General features: G+C 37.2%; 1 protein-coding gene across 3 annotated transcripts in view; it reads left to right on the forward strand.

The window, feature by feature from the left end:
- ghra (growth hormone receptor a) overlaps nucleotides 1-19,104 on the forward strand; it is an 80,757-nt gene extending 61,653 nt beyond the window's left edge. For all 3 annotated transcript variants that reach the window (XM_015368022.2, XM_015368020.2, XM_015368029.2), the window contains 7 exons: nucleotides 5,437-5,572; nucleotides 6,161-6,327; nucleotides 6,459-6,637; nucleotides 7,058-7,211; nucleotides 8,506-8,596; nucleotides 9,621-9,690; nucleotides 10,621-19,104. In XM_015368022.2, coding sequence (XP_015223508.1) covers nucleotides 5,437-5,572; nucleotides 6,161-6,327; nucleotides 6,459-6,637; nucleotides 7,058-7,211; nucleotides 8,506-8,596; nucleotides 9,621-9,690; nucleotides 10,621-11,538 — 1,715 coding nt within the window. In that variant the 3' untranslated portion in view covers nucleotides 11,539-19,104. The remainder of the gene's footprint in view (nucleotides 1-5,436; nucleotides 5,573-6,160; nucleotides 6,328-6,458; nucleotides 6,638-7,057; nucleotides 7,212-8,505; nucleotides 8,597-9,620; nucleotides 9,691-10,620) is intronic.
- The last annotated feature ends 377 nt before the right edge of the window (nucleotides 19,105-19,481 follow it).

Here is a 19,481-nt window from a genome sequence, read left to right on the forward strand (position 1 = left end):
AGTCCCTTCTCTGTGTCATAATCCTATAGGTAGATGCTTGACTAGTTGGCTCAGAAGCAAGAATTTCCGTTGGAAAGAGAAGCAGCAGGGGACAGTCTTTTTCTGGCCAAATGAAATTTGTAAAATAAAGAGCTCCCAGCATTGTGATCTGTTCTGTTGTTTTAGCTCTGGAGACTTGCACCACATAGCTTGTGCAATAGAAAAGGGGTCATTTCCAAAGGTTTCTGACATCTCACTTTGTTTTTTTTTAAACATTTTCTGATTTTTGTCACTTTTAAATGTTTGTCAAGTGCTTAAAACCGTCTACAAATTTTGGATAGATAGCAAATAGAGACCTTTACTCCTAGGAATGTTTCCAAGTAACCAAGTGCCCTGGGATCTATTGTACCCTGGGCAGACATTAAACAAACATTAGCACAGTCACATGCGTTTGTTTGAATTTCCACTGCAGGAGCAAAAAAACATTGTGTTTGTGCTGAATCAGGTGGACCAAGAGAAAAGGGTTGTGATTACGATTCACTTGTAAGAGACAGTGTGAATTTATTAAACTTAGTTTTTCGTTAGTACTCTATTGTGAGCATAATGCAGAATTTTGTGTGGACATTGTATTTCATGGCCAAATTTCATTGGGGCAAATGACATGCATCTGGTTGAATATGTATGAATGGATGGCAGTCCATTACAAGGCACACACAGACACGCAGATAAGCACACAGCCACTCCAGGACCAGTTTTCCCAGAAGCCTGTTACCTTACTAATATGTCCTTGGATTGTGGGAGAAAACCAGAGCGTCTGGTCTGGAGGAATCCCAAATGTACATAGAGAGAACATACAAACTCCATACAGACAGCACCCCAAGTCCGAATGGCACCCAGAACTCCAGCGCTGCAAAGCAGAAATAATAACTGCTGCGCCACTGTGCTGCCTGAGTAAATCATATGTTAATGTGCAATTTTGTTTTCTTATGTGTTTATGTGTAGCGGTTTACAATGATTTACGAAAGATGTTGACAATATCAAGACCATTGCTCTTGATAGCTAAAGAGAAAATAGTTTCTGAAAACATGTGCCACAAAGTGTAAATGGTGTCATACAAAACATAGCATAAGAAATGAGACCAGTATAACCTCCTCCAATTCACCATTATTCGCTTTTAAATTTGTTTTCTGTGATAGCTCAAAAATATTAACATTAATTTGCAGCGGTGGGTAGGTATTTGGTAGTATATAGCTACAGTTGTTTCAGTCAGGCTTGCCAGAATTGGCTCCGGCACACCCAAGACCCTGAATCAGAGGCAGCAGTTAGAAGATGGATGGATATTTCATTCAAGTAGCTTTAGATGTACAAACCTCATTTGAACTATAAAATGATGGATATCCATTTCTGGAAATAAATAAACGACTGCAGGAGTCAGTTATGCAGTGGTTACAATATTCACTGCAGCATTTGAGAAAAGCAGTGCATGGTACAAAAATCATATTAAAAGTAAACATGATTTAATACCAAATCTATTAAATTGCAGAGTCTCCCCTTTTTGAATCTTTAAGATGCAATTCAATCTGTTGGCCATCTCAGCCCCTTTAAAAGGAACACTAAGTAAAAGTATTGTTTTAATCTAGGATTCAGAATTTGCAATTAGGGCACTTACAAGTTTTATTCTGTTATGGGCCTACTTAAGTTTTATGGGACTGTAAAATAATTGTTGTAATTGATTCATAACTACTTTGACCCTCCATACGTTGCTGAGTGATTGAGTGTGCTCCTGCTTTCTAGGGAGGTAACGTACAGTAGCTAATAACTTGAAAGAGAGCCCAACCAAAGATACCCATCTTGTTTCATTTGTAGAACAAGAACTACAGTATCAACCTTGGAGCTCCATTTCTTGTGTGATTTTTTAACAGTCTGTTTATTTATGTAGGTTGTTTGAATGAGTCTCATTAAACCTGTACATGATAATAAGAAGGTTAGTTTAAGAACATCTATAGACCTAACTGTTGGCCTCTGTGCTCATTACAGTAATGTTGTAATGTTTTAATGTTGCATAATTGGGTATATCTTTGACATTCAGGTTTATAATTCATCCATCCATCCTTTTTCTGAGTGTTATCCAATACAGGGAGTCATAGCCTATCTTGGATATCTTGCACACACTCATACCAGGACCAATTTTCCCAGAAACCAATTAACTTGCCAGTTTGTCTTTGGACTGTGGGAGAAAACCCACACAAACATGGGGAGAACATACAAACTCCACGCAGATAGAACCCCAGGTCAGGAACTGAACCCAGGGTCTCAGCACTGTGAAGCTGCAATGTTAACCACTGCACCGTTGTGTACACCCTAATATTATCAGCAAAAATACTTTTCTAAAGACCTTTTTTTCAAAATAAATGGACATATGGAGGTGGGTACCCTCAGTTCAAAACATTACATCCACTTTCACATATCCACCCCATCACATTCCACACATTCCAGCCCTTCTCAAAAACATGTCGGCCCCTACCTCCATGCCTCCTCTGAAATCAGTATAAAGAGAACAAACAACTTACACAGCTGCCGTACTGACACAAGTGAATTCAGAAGCACCTTGCACAATTAAATAAGTTAAATACAAATATTGTGAATAAGTAGTGACAAAATTGAAGTAATGGCCATGTGAAATAATTAGGTTGAACACAACATGTGTTTTTGTTCTAATATGATAAAATGTATGCACAGAATCCCCCAAAATATTGGGTATCAATTTTTATAAACATTTGGGTATAAAACATGTTGAATATAAATATGTAAACAATAAAATGTTTATTCCTATGTAATTAAAATTCATATTAAACTCAGAATCGCAAATACAAATTGCTTTACTTTGAAGCAAGAATAATAGTTTTGACTCTGCTGCCCCAGTACTTTTGGAGGGCATCGTATGATGCTTGTTTTTATAATGGAGCTGATTGCTGAATTAATAAAGTTTAAAGGTTGCCATCGATCTGAGTTTTTAGACAAGCTCAACAGCAAAATGTATTGATTGCTGGCTGTCCAGTTGGGTAAATGTATTTAACTGACACAAGCAAATGTGCAACATAGATAAGCAGAAACAGTAATTCTTTAACTAGAGTTTGATGTAGTTCTGACAAAGTCTGTACTTTAAGCTAACTGAGTTTTTTTCGTAAAAAGACAGTAATTCATGATATGCTTTTACAGACCGCAAAGCAATTGTTTTGCTAAACAACAGTCACTGATTCCTGGCATGAATACAGATTGCTGAATATTTTTTAACCTCATCTGTCCACCTATGGTTAAAATATTCTGTGTTTACATTTCCTACATCAACATTCTTTTAGGCAGTGTTCTACAACAAGACAAGATATAGATTCTGTGCAGTGAAATAAAGAGACTACCACATACAGTACACAGGTTTCTTACATTCTTAGATATTTTTTATGCTAAGGCCTACCATGTGTGGATAACCAACTATTAGCAGTTGTGGCTGTACAGAGAAATTGTTTGTGTGTATTTGTGGGCTAACACTGAAACTGTTATTTGTTTTGTGATATAAATTGTTCTTGAATGTGATATAATCATGTCAGTTAGAATTATTTTTCAAAATAAATACCCAAAACCCCAGAAAACTAGACTCTCTAGCAGCTAAATTGTCTCAAGTTAAGTGTTAACAGGTGTTTCTCAGATTTTCTGAGTCTTTGGTGAGCCAAGAAGAGTGATAGGATGATTGTTATTTCCTGGCCATTTTAGTTAGTTTTTCTAGTAGTCTGTGGGTACTGACACTTATATTAGGCAAAGATTAGGAGATTTGTGTGGTAAAAAGTAACATATAATTGTAGATGACAGGTTTGCATGGTTTTAGAATGTCTCTGGCCTGAGCCAGCACAATCGTGGTAATTTTTTAACCTACTTTCTTCGCTTGAACCATTCGGACAGATCCCATTCTCATTCTCTCGGTATAATAGATTCTTGAAAATATTGGTTGGTGCAGGTCACTGCATGTTTCACTGAATCTAGAAATGGACTTAAATGAAATAAAGATGTTCCCCAATACTTGCAGCAAAAACAGAACAGAAGTCTGAAAGAGGTTATATATCTGAAACCACTACAGCTCTGACTGCACTTCTGGGAAATACTGTCATGTCTGAAAACACTCAGCAGATGGTTCGTCTCTGGGTTCAGTTACAGTAAGCATTTATGAAGTGACACAGTGTACATTGAACCACATGCAAGGCCCTTTAAATAACAAACTCTGGAGTAACTCTTCACATTCACTCTGCATCACTGCTAGGTCTTTTAATAGAACAGAGAAATTTCTTATTTGCTTGTGATAACATTAATAAGCCTTCAGGCTCTCATGACAATACAAGACTGCTGTGAGATATTTGGAACAAATACACTAAGGAACCTTGCGTATATCAAAGCTATAAGGGAAGCCTGAGATGATTAATGAACTAAGTAAATTTGCTTTTAAATTGAAAAGCCCTTTTCAACATCTCAGTTGCCAGTGGATCATAAATTGTAAGAGTAACGTGGCTAAGTTGTGGACTTGCACAAGATGACCTACTTAACCTTACCCCTTAACTTAAGAAGTGAAACAATTTCTTATTTCTTCAGAAGAACTGCCTTGTAGTGGGGCAACCTGCAATGAATATTTGCGCAGTGTCACTTATTATTTTTATTATTTTTGTTGTTGTTTGGTAGTATTAGTTTCCTGCTACTATTGTTCCCACTACTGTGAGAAGTGTGGTGATTAGCACAACTGCTAAAATCTCATGGGTTCTGGCATTGATTTTAGACCAAGGCACATTCTGTGTGGAGTTTGTGTGTTCTCCCATGTTAATGTGGGTTTCACCAAGTGCTGTGGTTTCAAAAGCCAAGAACTAGGCTAGGTTGATAATATGGATGATTGGGTTATTTAAACTCGCCTAGGGGTAGCATGGTGGCCCTGGGTTCAATTCCTGAGGGGTGCTATCTGCATGGAGTTTTCATGTTCTCTCTGTGGGTGGGATGCATGGGTTTCCTCTCGGTGCCCTGGTTTCCTACCACAGACAAAACGTATATTTGATGGTTAATTGTATTTTGGGGAAAGCACTGTTGTGAGTTTCTGCTTGTTTGTGTCTGTCTGTGCCCTGCGATGAACAGAGGTTCCATCCAAGGTGTATCCATATGCCCATTGCTTTCCGGGATAGGTTACGACTCCCCCACGACCCTGAAGTGCATAAAGCGGTTAGAAAATAAATGGATGGGCGGTTGGAAACTCACATTGATTTTTTTTGAAGGAAGTAGTGGCTTAATATGTTAGGGCCAAGTGTCTTTCAGTTTCCAAGGACTGTGAGATGTGCTGTTTACATTATGCGTTCTACTGTTAGATGAAGATAAATCAGGGTTACAATTTACATTCTGTAATGAGGTAACCATATTGCACCTTTATTACAGTTCCAGCCAGAGGCCCTCACTTCACTGGCTGCCGGTCCCGAGAACAGGAGACGTTCAGATGCTGGTGGAGCCCAGGGAGCTATCAGAACCTGACCGAGCCCGGCGCTCTGAGGGTCTTCTTCCAGAAGCGGGACAAGTAAGAGACATAGGAGAAGCAGTAGCTGTAGTGGAAGGGAGCACTGTCAAGCAAGTGGGACTCAATGGATCCAAATGATCATCCTTCCAACTATCACAGACAGAAACTGTTTAATAGCTGAAATAGGTTTAACAAATATACCACAGTGCAAAGTGTTTTAAGTTTTTAATCTTCTATATCTGAACGTGGCCTGACAGAAGCTTAGCTAAAGATATGATATTGAAGTGCAGTTCTAGTCTTGTTCTTTGGCTTGTGTGAGTGATTTTCAATTTGTCTGTGATGTACAGTAGTTATTGCTAAGGACATTGACAGGCCTGGATTGTTTTTTGGATTGCACTGCTCCACGCCCTTTTTTACCTACTCCATCTTTTGTTATCCTCTGCCTTATTTATTTGCTACTTTCTCTCCCTCACTGTGAAGAAGGTTCCACAGCCAAGAAGTTGTGTTTTTTTCTTTACCTTTCAGCGTGGAATGAACCTTTAACCATTCGTTTGCAGCTTACACATCCTGACGCAGCTATCTACTTGAACTATATTTTCTATTGTAAAGTAAGTTTTCTGCATGGGTAATCTATTTTTTTTGTCTCAGAGAGTGGAAAGAGTGGAAGGAGTGCCCAGACTACAGCTCCTCTACAGAAAACGAATGTTACTTCGATAAAAACTACACGTCAATTTGGACCTCATACTGCATACAGCTCAGGTCACGCACCCAGGATGTCACATATGATGAGCAATGTTTCACGGTTGAAGACATAGGTAAATTACAATGAGCGAGACTGATAAATCCTGTCGTCAGCTCCAATCTCCCGCCTGTTCCGCAGGTGTAATGGTGGTAGTTTTCGGAACTATGAAAGAATCTCATTCTTTCATCCTCCTCTGTTCTTCAGTGTACCCCGACCCACCCATCGGCCTGAACTGGACATTACTGAACGTGAGCCTCACAGGGCAGCACTTCGACATCCTCATACGATGGGAGTCTCCTCCTTCAGCAGATGTGAAGAGTGGCTGGATGAGCCTTGTCTATGAGGCTCAGTACAGAGTCGTCAATGTTTCTGAATGGATAGTGGTAGGTCCAGTTTGTAATGCGACCATATGTACATGTACTTATATGTGTTAATCTGAATGGAACTGTAGTGACTCTTGATTGTCCATGTGAAATTATGGGTTTAAATGTAAACAAGTAAAAAGAGATTCAAGATTATAAAATATCAAATGTCAAACTCATACACACTTACGCCAACAGTTTGTCTAGGAAATAGATGTGGATGAACACGACCATAAGCAGTTTATATACCGCCTTGTAGTTTTTTGCCTAATAGATTTTTTCACCTAAAATGTACTGTTAAAGAGCCCAAAAGCATACAATATGAGGGAGGCATACCCTTAAAATTGATGTTGAAATAAAGTAGAAAAATGTGCTAAATAGCTGAGTGGTTTACCTGTGACATTAAAATGTACTCTTTATGTTCATTCCCTTTATTCACAGATGGATATTGAAAAGCACACTTACCAGTCTATTTATGGGTTAAAGACCAACACAGAATATGAGGTCAGAGTGAGGTGTAGAATGCCGGCGTTTGACAACTTTGGTGAATTCAGTGATCCTATAACTGTGTACATTCCTCAGATACCTACAAAAGGTAAGACTGCATGGTTGAAAACATTTTGGGACAAAAATGGCCTTACAAATTTGCAGATAGATGGTGATAAGGAGTTTTCTTTAAGACCTAGGTAACCTGTGCCTTTTGCCAGTGTAAAGGGTAGGTCAGTTTAGTTGTCCACTTCAGCAGTGAAACAAAAGCTGATTTGTAGTTGACATGCGCATGTCTCTGTGCACCTAGTTTTGCCTGTTACTCCTTAAAAACGTTGGTTATGGGGCATTATGGTGGCACAGTGGTTAGCATTGCTACATCACAGCACTGGGTCCCTGGGTTTAATTAATAGCGTAATTAGCATGCTATCTGCATGGGACTTGTATGTTCTACCCATGTTAGCGTGCTATCTGCACGGGGCTTGTATGTTCTACCCGTGTTAGTGTGCGATCTGCGTGGGGCTTGTATGTTCTACCCATGTTTTTGTGGGTTTTCTCATACAGTTCAAAGAAATACTGGTTAATTAGCTCCAGGGAAAACTGGCCTGCTGTGAGTGTGTGCATGTCTGAGTCTGTGTCTATCTGTCTGCGGTGAACTGACATCTCACCCAGAGAACCACCTGCTTTGTCTCCGTTGCTTGCTGGGAAAAATGGAAGAAGCAATTAGAAAATGCATTGGTAGATGGATGTTGGGTAGCTGTCAGTTTAGCTGATGGTGAGCCATGTTGATCTGTGTCAAACTGTAAGCACGTGACTGAAGCTATGTAGCCACCAAGAAAGAGGCAGAACACAGCCAAGTTAACAGGGAAGTTATTTTCTATAGATAATTATACAACTTCTCTTTAAATGAATGGCAAATATCCCTTTATGATATCTCAGGAAAACCCAGTGATATTTATATGATCATACGCTTATCACATATTTGTAAAAATGGAATACAAGAATTTAGGCTTTTTTATTGTACTTTGAAATCAATTTTATCTGTAAGGCATTTTTTAAATTTAACTTTTAGATAAATATAATAGGCTCCATAAGTACGAGGAAAGGATAGGACATCTAGTTTATAATACCTACAGAAAGGGAAAGCCACTTTCTAAAAGTAATTTGCACATAAGCAGAGAGACTTATGTCTACCAGTAACCTGGTAATTAGCATACCAGTATGTAGGTATGAGAAACAAATGTTCAAATTAGTAAAATCAGTTGTGTCTTTTTGGTTGGTTTCCATTCCGTCTTTTTTCAAATAGTTTAAATTCTTTAAAATGGCAAAGAGACATACAATACCATCCACATGGTGATGTTTTCATTTTTCATTCTAGAACAAATCTTTTCTTTTTGTTTCAGAGTCCACATTTCCAGTTGCTTTTGTCTTTATCTTTGGAGCAGTTGGAGTGGCAATTCTACTAATGCTCATAGTTTTCTCTCAACAGCAGAGGTAAATATATATATTTAGATATAGATTTACATTTTACTGGAATTCCTTTCCTTGATCCTTTTCTCAATAAAACCAAAAACTTCTTAAAGAAAGAAGGTGTCAGAAAGAAAGAAGATGAGTTATATGCACATTAGAAACAAAACTGAACAGTTGTCAACAAATATTAGCCATGCATTTTCACTTATATTTCATAAGAAATATAAAAAATATATAATGATTTATAAAGCCAAAACATTGCAGTTCTTCTATATTGTATGGAAATAGTTTCTTAAGGACACGTACTGTATACTAAATGTCAGTGAAATTATGCTTTAAACTGTACAGTACTATATAGTATTAAGGACCTTGTGTCAATTGCTAATAGATATAGATGATATCAGATTTTGGACCTCATTTCTAGGCATTGGTACACATTTTAACACAATAAAATCCTACAAAATCTAACCAATTGAACAACATTAATAAAACAATACAATACAACACAATAATAAAACCTGAAAGAAAACGATTCCATTCCATTTCATTGGTTCCATTGTATTGGTAGTAGAATTTAATAAATCTTAATTAGTCTTTCTGAGTATACCTCTATTACATGATTACACTGACAGTTTAATGAGCAGTTTAAGATCAGTGTTGAGTGTTGGAAGAGATCCCATTTCAATTGAGCAATTTAACAAGTTTTTCTTTCTTTTTTAGCAGTTATTTTTTTCAAACATTTTAGGCAGCAGTTATGTAATTTCATTCAATTATGTAGAAACAGACACAAAAAGTATTGCAATCAAATAAAACACATTTACATGAGTAGTGTACTGTTGATTGAAGTTACATGTTCATGTTCATTTGTATTAAGGGTTTAAATCACTATATAAGACCTAACTGTCAGGAAGAATAAACAGTTTATTCTCTAACATAGCTTGTTTTCATTTCCATCATAATTGTCAACAAATATTATGATACACACTGCCTGTCTCTAGAAAATAAATTCACTGTGATATCCTCTGATGGAAACTGTTCTTTTTCTAAGGCTAATGGTGATTTTTCTGCCACCTGTGCCAGTTCCAAAAATTAAAGGAATTGACCCAGAGCTTCTGAAGGTACGTAATATTTTTAGTATTATATTCTGGTAATAGAATGTGGCATAAGAGCGAAATAGCATATGAATGCACAAACATAATTTATGCTTTGGTAGATTTTGGTTTAATAAAAAATATACAATCTGCATTCATATGCCAGGTTTTGCAGTTTCATTTACAATTCAATGCCATATATACTTGTGGGCCCTCTGATCTTAATTACATAATTAAGCTACTTAATTGACCAAAATGTCAAATCACCTGTTGTTTTAAGTCTCAATCAGTTTGTAATTGAGAGATACCTCCTTGTGGCATGAGCTCATCAGATTAGCAGCATGTTTGGACCTGGCACATTAGACCTATAATAGGAGACCTTTACATGGTCAGTGGACAAAGCAAACATGCTTACTTTATGTCAATTTGGCACTGCGGCAATATTCCATATGAATGTATATAATAGTAGGACACGCTGTTCCAAGTTAATTCACCACACGGGCTAACATTATAATAAAAAAGGACAGTTGAGTACTGCTGGCAGTACTGGTTGTTCAAGCTTTTAAAAATGTTATACCAACTGGTTGTAATGTTAGTCTAAAGTCCACATGTTAAAATCATGCAACTAAGGCAGAGTTTCAGATCATTACCCAAGTTAATGGTGCAGTGTTTTTTTCATGATTTCATTCCCTCATACCTAGAACTGATACTGGCTGAGATAAAACACTTTCCTGTAGTTTTACAGAGTACAGCAATGTTACAACTCTAATATAAATATATAGTGATGAAATCTGCCAATTTGGAATGTAATAAAAAGGCGAAGTATCTGAAAAAAATATATATTTAAAAGAAAACCGGAAAATAAAAGAATATTTTCTTCAATGTCATAAGGACCCTTTAAGCAGTTTTTGTGAACTGCTTAATAATGTTCTTTGAATTGTATTTTTTCTTTCGCAGAAAGGCAAACTGGATGAACTGAACTCCATCTTCACCAACCACCACACCTACAAGCCCGAACTCTACACTGAAGACCTGTGGGTGGAGTTCATCGAGCTGGATATCGACGAGCCTGGAGAGAAGATGGAGCGCTCCAGCACTCACAAGCTCCTGGACCTGGCACAGCTCAACAACACCAATGCGCTGAGTATCAAGGACGATGACTCGGGACGTGCCAGCTGTTACGATCCAGAGCTCCCGGATACCGAAGCTGTACCCTTCAGCCTCACTCAGCTGGAAGCCCTGGGGGAGAACGCCGGCCTTCTCGAATCAGAAAGCCATGCTGCCGTTCCGCGTCTCTCCCCTTCTAATTATTCTGCTCCCGAATCCTCACATCCCGCTGCTCTGCCGGCAGCCAGCCGGGCAGAAGGCCGCCCTGTGATCCAGACACAACTGAGCAACCAGAGCTGGGTTAACATGGATTTCTACGCCCAGGTAAGTGACATTACGCCAGCTGGGGGTGTCTTGCTGTCGCCTGGCCAACAGTGCAAAGCAGAGAAGGCCTCAGAAAAGGAAAACCCCCTGAAAGATAAGAAGTGTCAATTTGCCATGGTCCCGGTCAGTGCCTACACCTCTGAGACTGATGCCAAACAAATAGGCGCCATCCCTTCCCGAGACGAACACGAGCGCAGCAGAGAGAAGGGCTTCGCCCAGGAGAGCTGTTCATCTGCCGAGAGTCAGCCGGTGGAGCCGCAGGGCCCCTGTGGGGCAGCAGACTCCTCAGTGGCCTCACCGCCTTGTCTCTCAGACTACACCTTGGTACAGGCTGTGGATTCGCAGCAGAGCCTTCTGTTAAACCCCACTGTGGTGCCCACTGGGGCACGCCCTGTGCCTGTCGGATACTTCAGCCCTGACCTTCTGGGAAACATCACACCCTGAACTGTCTCAGAAAACCTACCCTTCGCGCCGAATACCAAAACAACCAGCAGGACAATGTACGGACAAAAAAACTTTTGACAGTGATCTGTTGAGAAGCTGGGAACCGAGGAGTTTTATTGTTTCTTTTTATTTTTTGTTCTCGTAGCCTCTGAGGTAGAAGCACGTTCAAGTGGCCTAAGGAAATTTCATTTTAAGGATATGCTTTATCCTGATAATAACTTAAAACTCATTATAGTGGAATTGCAGCTGTTGCTCCTTTAGCAATCTCAGTGATGTATTCTTTCTATCAAAAGCTTAGATAGATATAAATATGCATAACATGAGATCATATGGGAAGATCCTTAAGAATCCCATTTGATAACAAGGTTATTCAGTAAATTCTGTTAAACTTTTTAGGCTTATTTCTTCTACATATGAACAAAAATTCATTGATGCTCTTCAGGGGACTGAAAGATTGATGGATTGAGCATATCTTCAGTCTTTGTTTTGATATACATTGTATCTTCAGTGCAATGGGGCTCATATATTCAGAAGAGCCAGCTTCTATGGTGCATTCTTGTGTCTTAATAATACTGGGATCAAGTGAGGTGAACTGCCATAAAGTTAGCTTGTAAAACACACAAGTGTTACATAAAACAACTTTCCGCACACCTTTTGCAAAGATTAGTGGTATTTTGATTGTGGAGAATTAAACAGCACCCCAACTGACTTCAGTGTATTTTTGTACTATACTAGTCTTAGAAGAAAAGGCTACACATGTTACAGTATCTTACATTAATCCTACCATATGTATCTTTATTATAAAAATGAAATTATTTAGTTCACAGTATGATGTTTTACAGATATATTTTTTTTACCTTTAAGACTAGCTGTGGAGAAATAATATTGTTATCTGCTTACAGGACATATGGAAAATTTTGAAAACTAATCAAACTGAGTTAGGGTGTAAACTGAGCATTGTGATGGCAAACTGGAATTGTGATATACCCCGGAAAATCATCTTTCTTTTATCATACCTCAGTCAGGTCTAATATTGATGTTAGTATTCATCGTCTAAAACAGCTCTAACCTAAACCTATTAGCAAGCCATACTTGTCTTTACCAAACTATAAAGTTCCTGTCAAGCCTTGTGACATAAAGGAGCAGGTCAGGTAGATAATGTGCGTATTCAGTACTTTAACAGTCATACATAAAAATGCATTGCCTTAAAGACATGATGTCCTTTGAACCTCCCTGTTTGTTTTACCTTTGTCTCTTTGTCCCTTTGAACTTTCATTTCTTGTTAATGTACAACACAGCACACATCTCATAAGCTTATCTAAGCTCATCCGTAGAAATCAGGGAAGCTTTCTTCATTAAAATCTCAGTGAAATGTCCCACCAGGATATGGTACAGATTGGGAAGACAGGGTATGTTTGGTTTTACAGAAAGCGAGGTGCCTATACTTGTATTTACTAGGGATCTGAATGACAGTTCATAGCATAGCTTTTCCATTGTACCTCAGTGCTGCTGCACAAGTATTAAAAACTTTGGAAAAAGCCACATTTGTTAAGGTGAAACAAAATGTCCCAAGAATGAATAGTGCATTGTGGCTGACAGAAGCACACTAAAAATGTTCTTTCTTTTTCTTTTTTTTAAAGATATTTGTAATGATTAGTTGGAATCAGAACACAAATTACTGTTGGTAATTAGTCAAATAAAAAGTTAAATCACTTTTATGTTGTGGTAATATTGTATCTACAGAAGATTATATAAATCATTTTTGTGGAGGATTATTTTAAGTCTGAACTCCACCTAAAACTCCAAACTTATTTAATAGAAGCAAATACTTATTTAACTGAAGTATTTATTTACTTCTTTAATAGAATTAATCTTCATAAATTGCTGTGCACAAACTAGCAAAAACATATTTTTATTTCTGAGTTATACACCGAACAGCCCAAATATTATAGCAAATGAATTGACTTTTCTAAGACAGTCAATGCGAAGCAAATCTGTTTTGAAAAGCATATAACAGACCTCCATTGCCTTCCCTGGTATGAACAATCCTCAGTCTCCATCGTATTGAAATCAGGTGGAACAGCTGGTTTGTGCAGTTCCATTCCAAATAGCCAATACCTTGTATCCTTGTGGAATGCAAACTATGTTTTATTTATGCTTTTCTTGCTTCTTGGAGAGACATAGGATGTTATATTGTGGTGGTTCTTTTGTATTTTGGCCAATAAGTGTAGACTTCTACATCCATACAAAACCTTAAAGGGTTTTACAGATAACTGAAAATATTTCAAATACAAAAAATGTTTTTGATTGTAACATGCCGTAGTGCCTGAGGTAAACACAAATATAAGCATCAGAGCTTTGTTGAAAATTGGTAAAAAGAGGCGGTAAAATATTTATTTTAAAAAGCTAGAATTAAGAGGAGTGCCTCTGCCATACATGCATTAAACATAACAGAAGTGTAATGGAACAAATGCCATATGTCTCTCAGTGTACAATTCACCTGCAGTATTCCCTACTGCAGTGACAAAAACATGTAGCATACTCCTTTTGACAGTCAAGTGCAACACTTTATTCACAAATATGAATACAATTAGCTGTTCTCTGGACTGTGTAAAATGTACTAAAAAATGTACAGAACCAATGCATCAAAATGCCCAAGTACAGGTATCTAAAAAATAGGTTATACAGTATGTTAATTCCCATCTTTTCTGTTTCCAGTTACCGTTTGAGATTAGACTTTCAATCTGGTTTTAAAAATGGTCAGATTTCATTTTCTTTTAACACCAGATGCTTATTATATTTTCTTCTAATTTTTAATTGTCAATCGCAATTTGTCTGCAACCTGTGGATTGTCACAGAAATGCATCTTGGCATTATTGAGCTTAAGCTGCAGTTGTTATAAAAACATGCTCATCTGTCTGCTTAATATTAATGTACAGCTCTTTGCATTTTCTCAGCCGATTTTAGGCACACTGAAAGCATACACACACATTTTTTTTAGACGTATCACCTAAAAAATCACAGTGACTGTGTCAGAAATATATGGCTTGCCCAGTATTCTAATTATCCCTTCTTGCTACTGTTTCCACAGGTCTACTCACCATCTTCTAGTGAAAAAAACAAATTTAGGTTTACATTACACATTGCCAGATAAGTGCCTATTAGCGCCTTTGGAACAAGGCTCAATTTAAACTACTTAAATTCCATTTTCGTACTGATGGAATCTTTTTTGTGAGAGTGAATCTGCATAGTGTCAGAAAACAGGCTCATGTCAGGTGAGTTAAGGTAGCACAAGCTTTAGTGAACGTCAGTTCTTGACTCATTTTGGTGAACCAGCTTTACACTAGTCTCTGCCTTCCAGCTGTTTTGATTTTGTTATCAGGTCTCAGTAAAAGAGCATGACAGGGCATCACTTGTCCACCCATTAATTTAACTTAAAATACTATAGATGTATAGAAATATACTGAAATATTTTTCATTGTTTTTATTTACAAATTACACTTCATTTTATTACATTGTATCCACCTACTTATATAAACCTCAAAATATCCAAATGTAAATATTAGCATCAATGAAACTATAGTAAAAAAACTGTAAATTGATGGTACGTTCATGTCTGCAAGTTTAAATTGTGCACAAAAACCACATCTTCAAGGTAAATTTTAAGTGACACATTCTGATAGCAACACCATTTCAACATCTGTAAACAAATATCTGACAAGATGTTTGGGAGCTCCTGCTTACCTGATCAGTATCTGCTGTGTCCCACATTAGATCAATCACAAGGATGCAAATGGAACAACAGACTGGCAGAGACACTGCTCGTGGCTTGTAGAAATGCTTTTTATCTCACTCAGCACAGTCATTGCTAGATTTGCAGTGCCATTTGACAGTTGCTGACGTGTTTCCATTTTATTCCACAGGTGATAGATGGGATTAAGATTTAACAAATCAGTATCACAGTGATCCCAGCTTGATGTGATATTTGCTTTGTAGTACCAGATGTGGAAAAATAAGGCATTGTGTTGAATTGGTGTTGCTGTAGCAGCAGGTGGAGCATTAGTCTCAAAACCTGGGCACAGGTCACAGCACCGTAAGCTTACTATTGAATAAGACTCGTAAAGATTAATGAAATGCACACCATTCATGCGACCATTCTGAAAATTGCCATATAAGACACTGTTGCTGTTAAGCAGAAAAGATCAAACTTCAATAAAATCCACGAGGCTGGAATCTGTATTGATGTGACAATTGCATTTGTGCAGTTTGGTGACATGGAGTGATGATGTAATTGTAATTCATGGGTACACACAGAAATATGTTAGCAACCACTGTTACAAATGATTGGAAGCCATCATAAGCGACTATCTGCTGATCCCGTCATTTTGTAGTTAGCTACAGTCAGCTTCGTGCGTGTTGGGAGTTTTGCTGGAGCCCACCGTATTTGGACAAGTTGACACTGAATGTCCCAGTGACTTCATGTTGCAACAGGCAAAATGATTACAAATAATATTCTGAGAGTTCATTCCTTCTCCATCTTGCTGAGCAAGCTGCAGGAGGGTTAAAGTGGTTGAACTTGTGCAATTTTACTTGTGTACACTTGCGCCGTTTGCACATACAAACTCCAAATCAGACATAACAGCACACATAGCACATTGTCTCGCTATATCCCATTTTAATTACAGGAACGTAACAAGAGTTGCAGGAAAGGAACATTAAAGATAGAACAGCATGATACTACAAGCATATAACAAGTTCTCACAATGTTAAAGATGTATAGATTAATTGGTTATCCTTGACGCCCGTCAGAATTTTAATAACAAGTGGCTTCATTCAATTTCTGAATTTAATTAATTTCCTGTTTACTGAAGAGGGGATATAATGAAATGCAAAGCAAACAAAGGCTGAGGTTTTTTTTAAGTGCACATGCACTTTGAAGGCAATTTTTGTAAAGGTGAAAGCTACTTGTTATATCTGATTTTGTAGTTAATTATATACATACTGTATATACTTCATTGATCTTCAGCTCATTGATCTTTTTGTAACATGCAATGTTAATGTAGATGCCAAATGTAAGTGCAGATCATGCAATAAAAGCAGTAGCACAAGCTGCCTCAGTAAGTGCCAATACTCCTGACAACTAATGGACTAGTTTTCAAAGCCTGGTAAGCAATGTTAAATAAGCATAAGCTCATGAATTCCTAGAGTGAAGAGAGAAATCATATTGTGAGCATTCTGACATAAGGTATTAAGTACTGAACTCTGAGGAGGGCACTTGTTCAAGCATAGCTGCGCCGCTGAGAATTTTAAAATAAGAGTTTATTTAAAAATAATTTGAGTAGTATTGTATAATGTGTAATTGCATGCAGAATGCTGCTGTCTGCCTGAATTGTTCAAAATCTAATGTATATTTTTTAAAAAATTGTAATATTAATATATTGTATTGCAGTTTACATGTAAACAATTGAATAGTTTTCTAATTTACCTTTAATGACATGCATAGATAACTTCAATGACTCTGAGAAAGAATTTTACTACATTTTAGAATGTATGGAAGCAGGAAGCATCACTGATTTAGTGGTTCATATTTTATATGCACTTAGGTTTATATGTTATGAAGACATGAATAAGCTATAGTACAGTATGTCGTTTAGGTTTTTGTCAAAATCCTCATTTGAACATACAGCATGTTACGGACAAAGATGAACATTACATTTATCCTCTTTTTAGTGTTTTTTTTTTTTGCAGAAGTAGTATCATATGAACATATGTCCACACAGTTTTCTATTGTGGCACAGAAGTTAATGATGAACATTACATCACATTGTTACATTTCCATTGTGCCAAGAACAGCTAGCTTTGTCCTTAACATAAGCAACTATAATGCAAATTGCCAAGAAGCAAGATATACTTACATTAAATAAGTATTTTGCCTTATATAAGAATCCTAAAACGCTGCTGTTTTTCTTATATATTTAGAGTCGGCATGTTTAATTTTATATACAATTGTCTTAAAATATATGTTGGTGATATAAAACTTTTGTGTATTTGACTGTGCTCTAGTAGAAAATTGTTTTTGCTTTTTCCTGTTTCTGAAGATTTAGATATGTTTCGTTGTGTGGGGTCGTATTTGTTATGTATATAAATGATCATATGGAAATTAATTAAAATTGTTTTTGAAATGTATACTATTTTATCTGAATCTCTGATTTCAATCTTTAATCGAGGGTGTTTTTACCTTGAAGTAGAAAGCAAGATACCGTGCTGCTGGGCAATAATCGTTCTGTTGTATCATATTGCCTGCACATGTTTTTTTTTCATCTATTTTTAAGTCTTAATTGGAATTTAATGAATAATACTAGTGGCTGTTTTACAGTGAATTATTCACTTGATCTTTTAAAATGCTGTACATACAGCTGATATCAGAAAGCCACTGCTCTTGAAGCCAGACTGTTTGAACCACAGAAAAGAACTGCAAACCAATTATCAATGTGAAGGACTCTGCCTTTTGATTTCAGCCGAATGGTTTGAGAGGTGGCTTGGGTATTTTGCCGTGAAACCCAAATGAAACACAGGTACAAAAGTTTGTTTTGAAAATCCAGAGAGTAATTAAGTTTGACATAGTAGCTTACCCAAGACCACTTTTCAATAGCTTATCCTCATTCTCTAATTCAAAATTGCAGAAATGGCTAATTGAATTAGGCAAAACAACACAAACAATAAACAATAGCCCTTAGAACATCATTACATTTGCACTTTCCATGACTCACCAATACCAGATATCTTGGGAGTGCTGAAAGATTCCCAGCACCTTATAGTTGCATACAATTCTACAGTTACAGCACTGAAATATTAAATATTTCAATATTAAAAGGGGAATATGTCACAAAAATGTGGGGTATGTTTTCCATCCTCTTTCCCACCATTGACACTTTCTTCTTAGCAAGCCAAAATTGCTCTAGCTGTGCAAAAAGCTTTAACCCGAACAGCATCCATCTGAAAGCACAGCTTTCAGGGCTATGGAGCCTTTTTTCCTATTGGTTGTCAAGTATGAAGGGATATACACAATACCAAAGCAGCGATGTAATTTAAAGGCACACACAAGCCTTCTATTGAGAAAAATGTAATCATGTCTGACTCAGCTCTTGTCCCATTTCTTGCTGAAGGAAACGGAAAGGATACAAGCTTTTAAAAGCTGTACATGTTGTATTAAAATATATGCTGCAGGCTATGCTTTAACGTCGTTCTGAAAGAAACTGGGTCGTGCTGTGGTGTCTTAGCATGTTTTTAATGCTGATTGTTCGGTAGCTCTTCTCTTCAGTTTTCTGCTGTAATCTTTTATGTCCTAGCTTTGATGAGGTGTTGTTTAATTATGACATAATTACATTTGCATTATGTTAGTTAGGAAGCGATTTATACTGTATGTGATCAGTAGATGACTGTACAGTACAGTATGTGGTCAGACAAAGAGCTCTGCACCAAGACCGTCTCTGATTTCTTCATTGTTAAATGTTTTCTTAATTCTGTTTGTTCCTCAGTTATGCAATAAATGCATTTTTCTTGCCATTCTTTTTCACTCTTTATTTATTCTATCAAATGAGGCTTAGAGGCATCTTCTGCCACTGGAAACCCACGCTGCTAAATTTCCCTATAAAACAAATGCACAAGAAAATTGAAAATTGCTGTCCATCAAAGATACACAGCCTTCAGCACCTCAGAAAGACGAAAGGGTAAAAATTGCCCCATTCCTGGTGTGTAATGTTAATACAGCCTTACGAAAAAAAGACTCACCGCTGTAATTGCTGCCAAACGAGCTTTCACCCAGGTGTTGACACAGAGGGGTGAATACTTACAAAAGCAACATATTTTAATATTTTTCTTTGAGGTGTTTGTTGACATTTAACTTATATAAATGTGTTGGATTTGAGCACCCAAGTTTTGAT

The sequence above is a fragment of the Lepisosteus oculatus genome, chromosome 3 (genome assembly GCF_040954835.1).
Source record: "Lepisosteus oculatus isolate fLepOcu1 chromosome 3, fLepOcu1.hap2, whole genome shotgun sequence".
Lineage (NCBI taxonomy): Eukaryota > Metazoa > Chordata > Actinopteri > Semionotiformes > Lepisosteidae > Lepisosteus > Lepisosteus oculatus.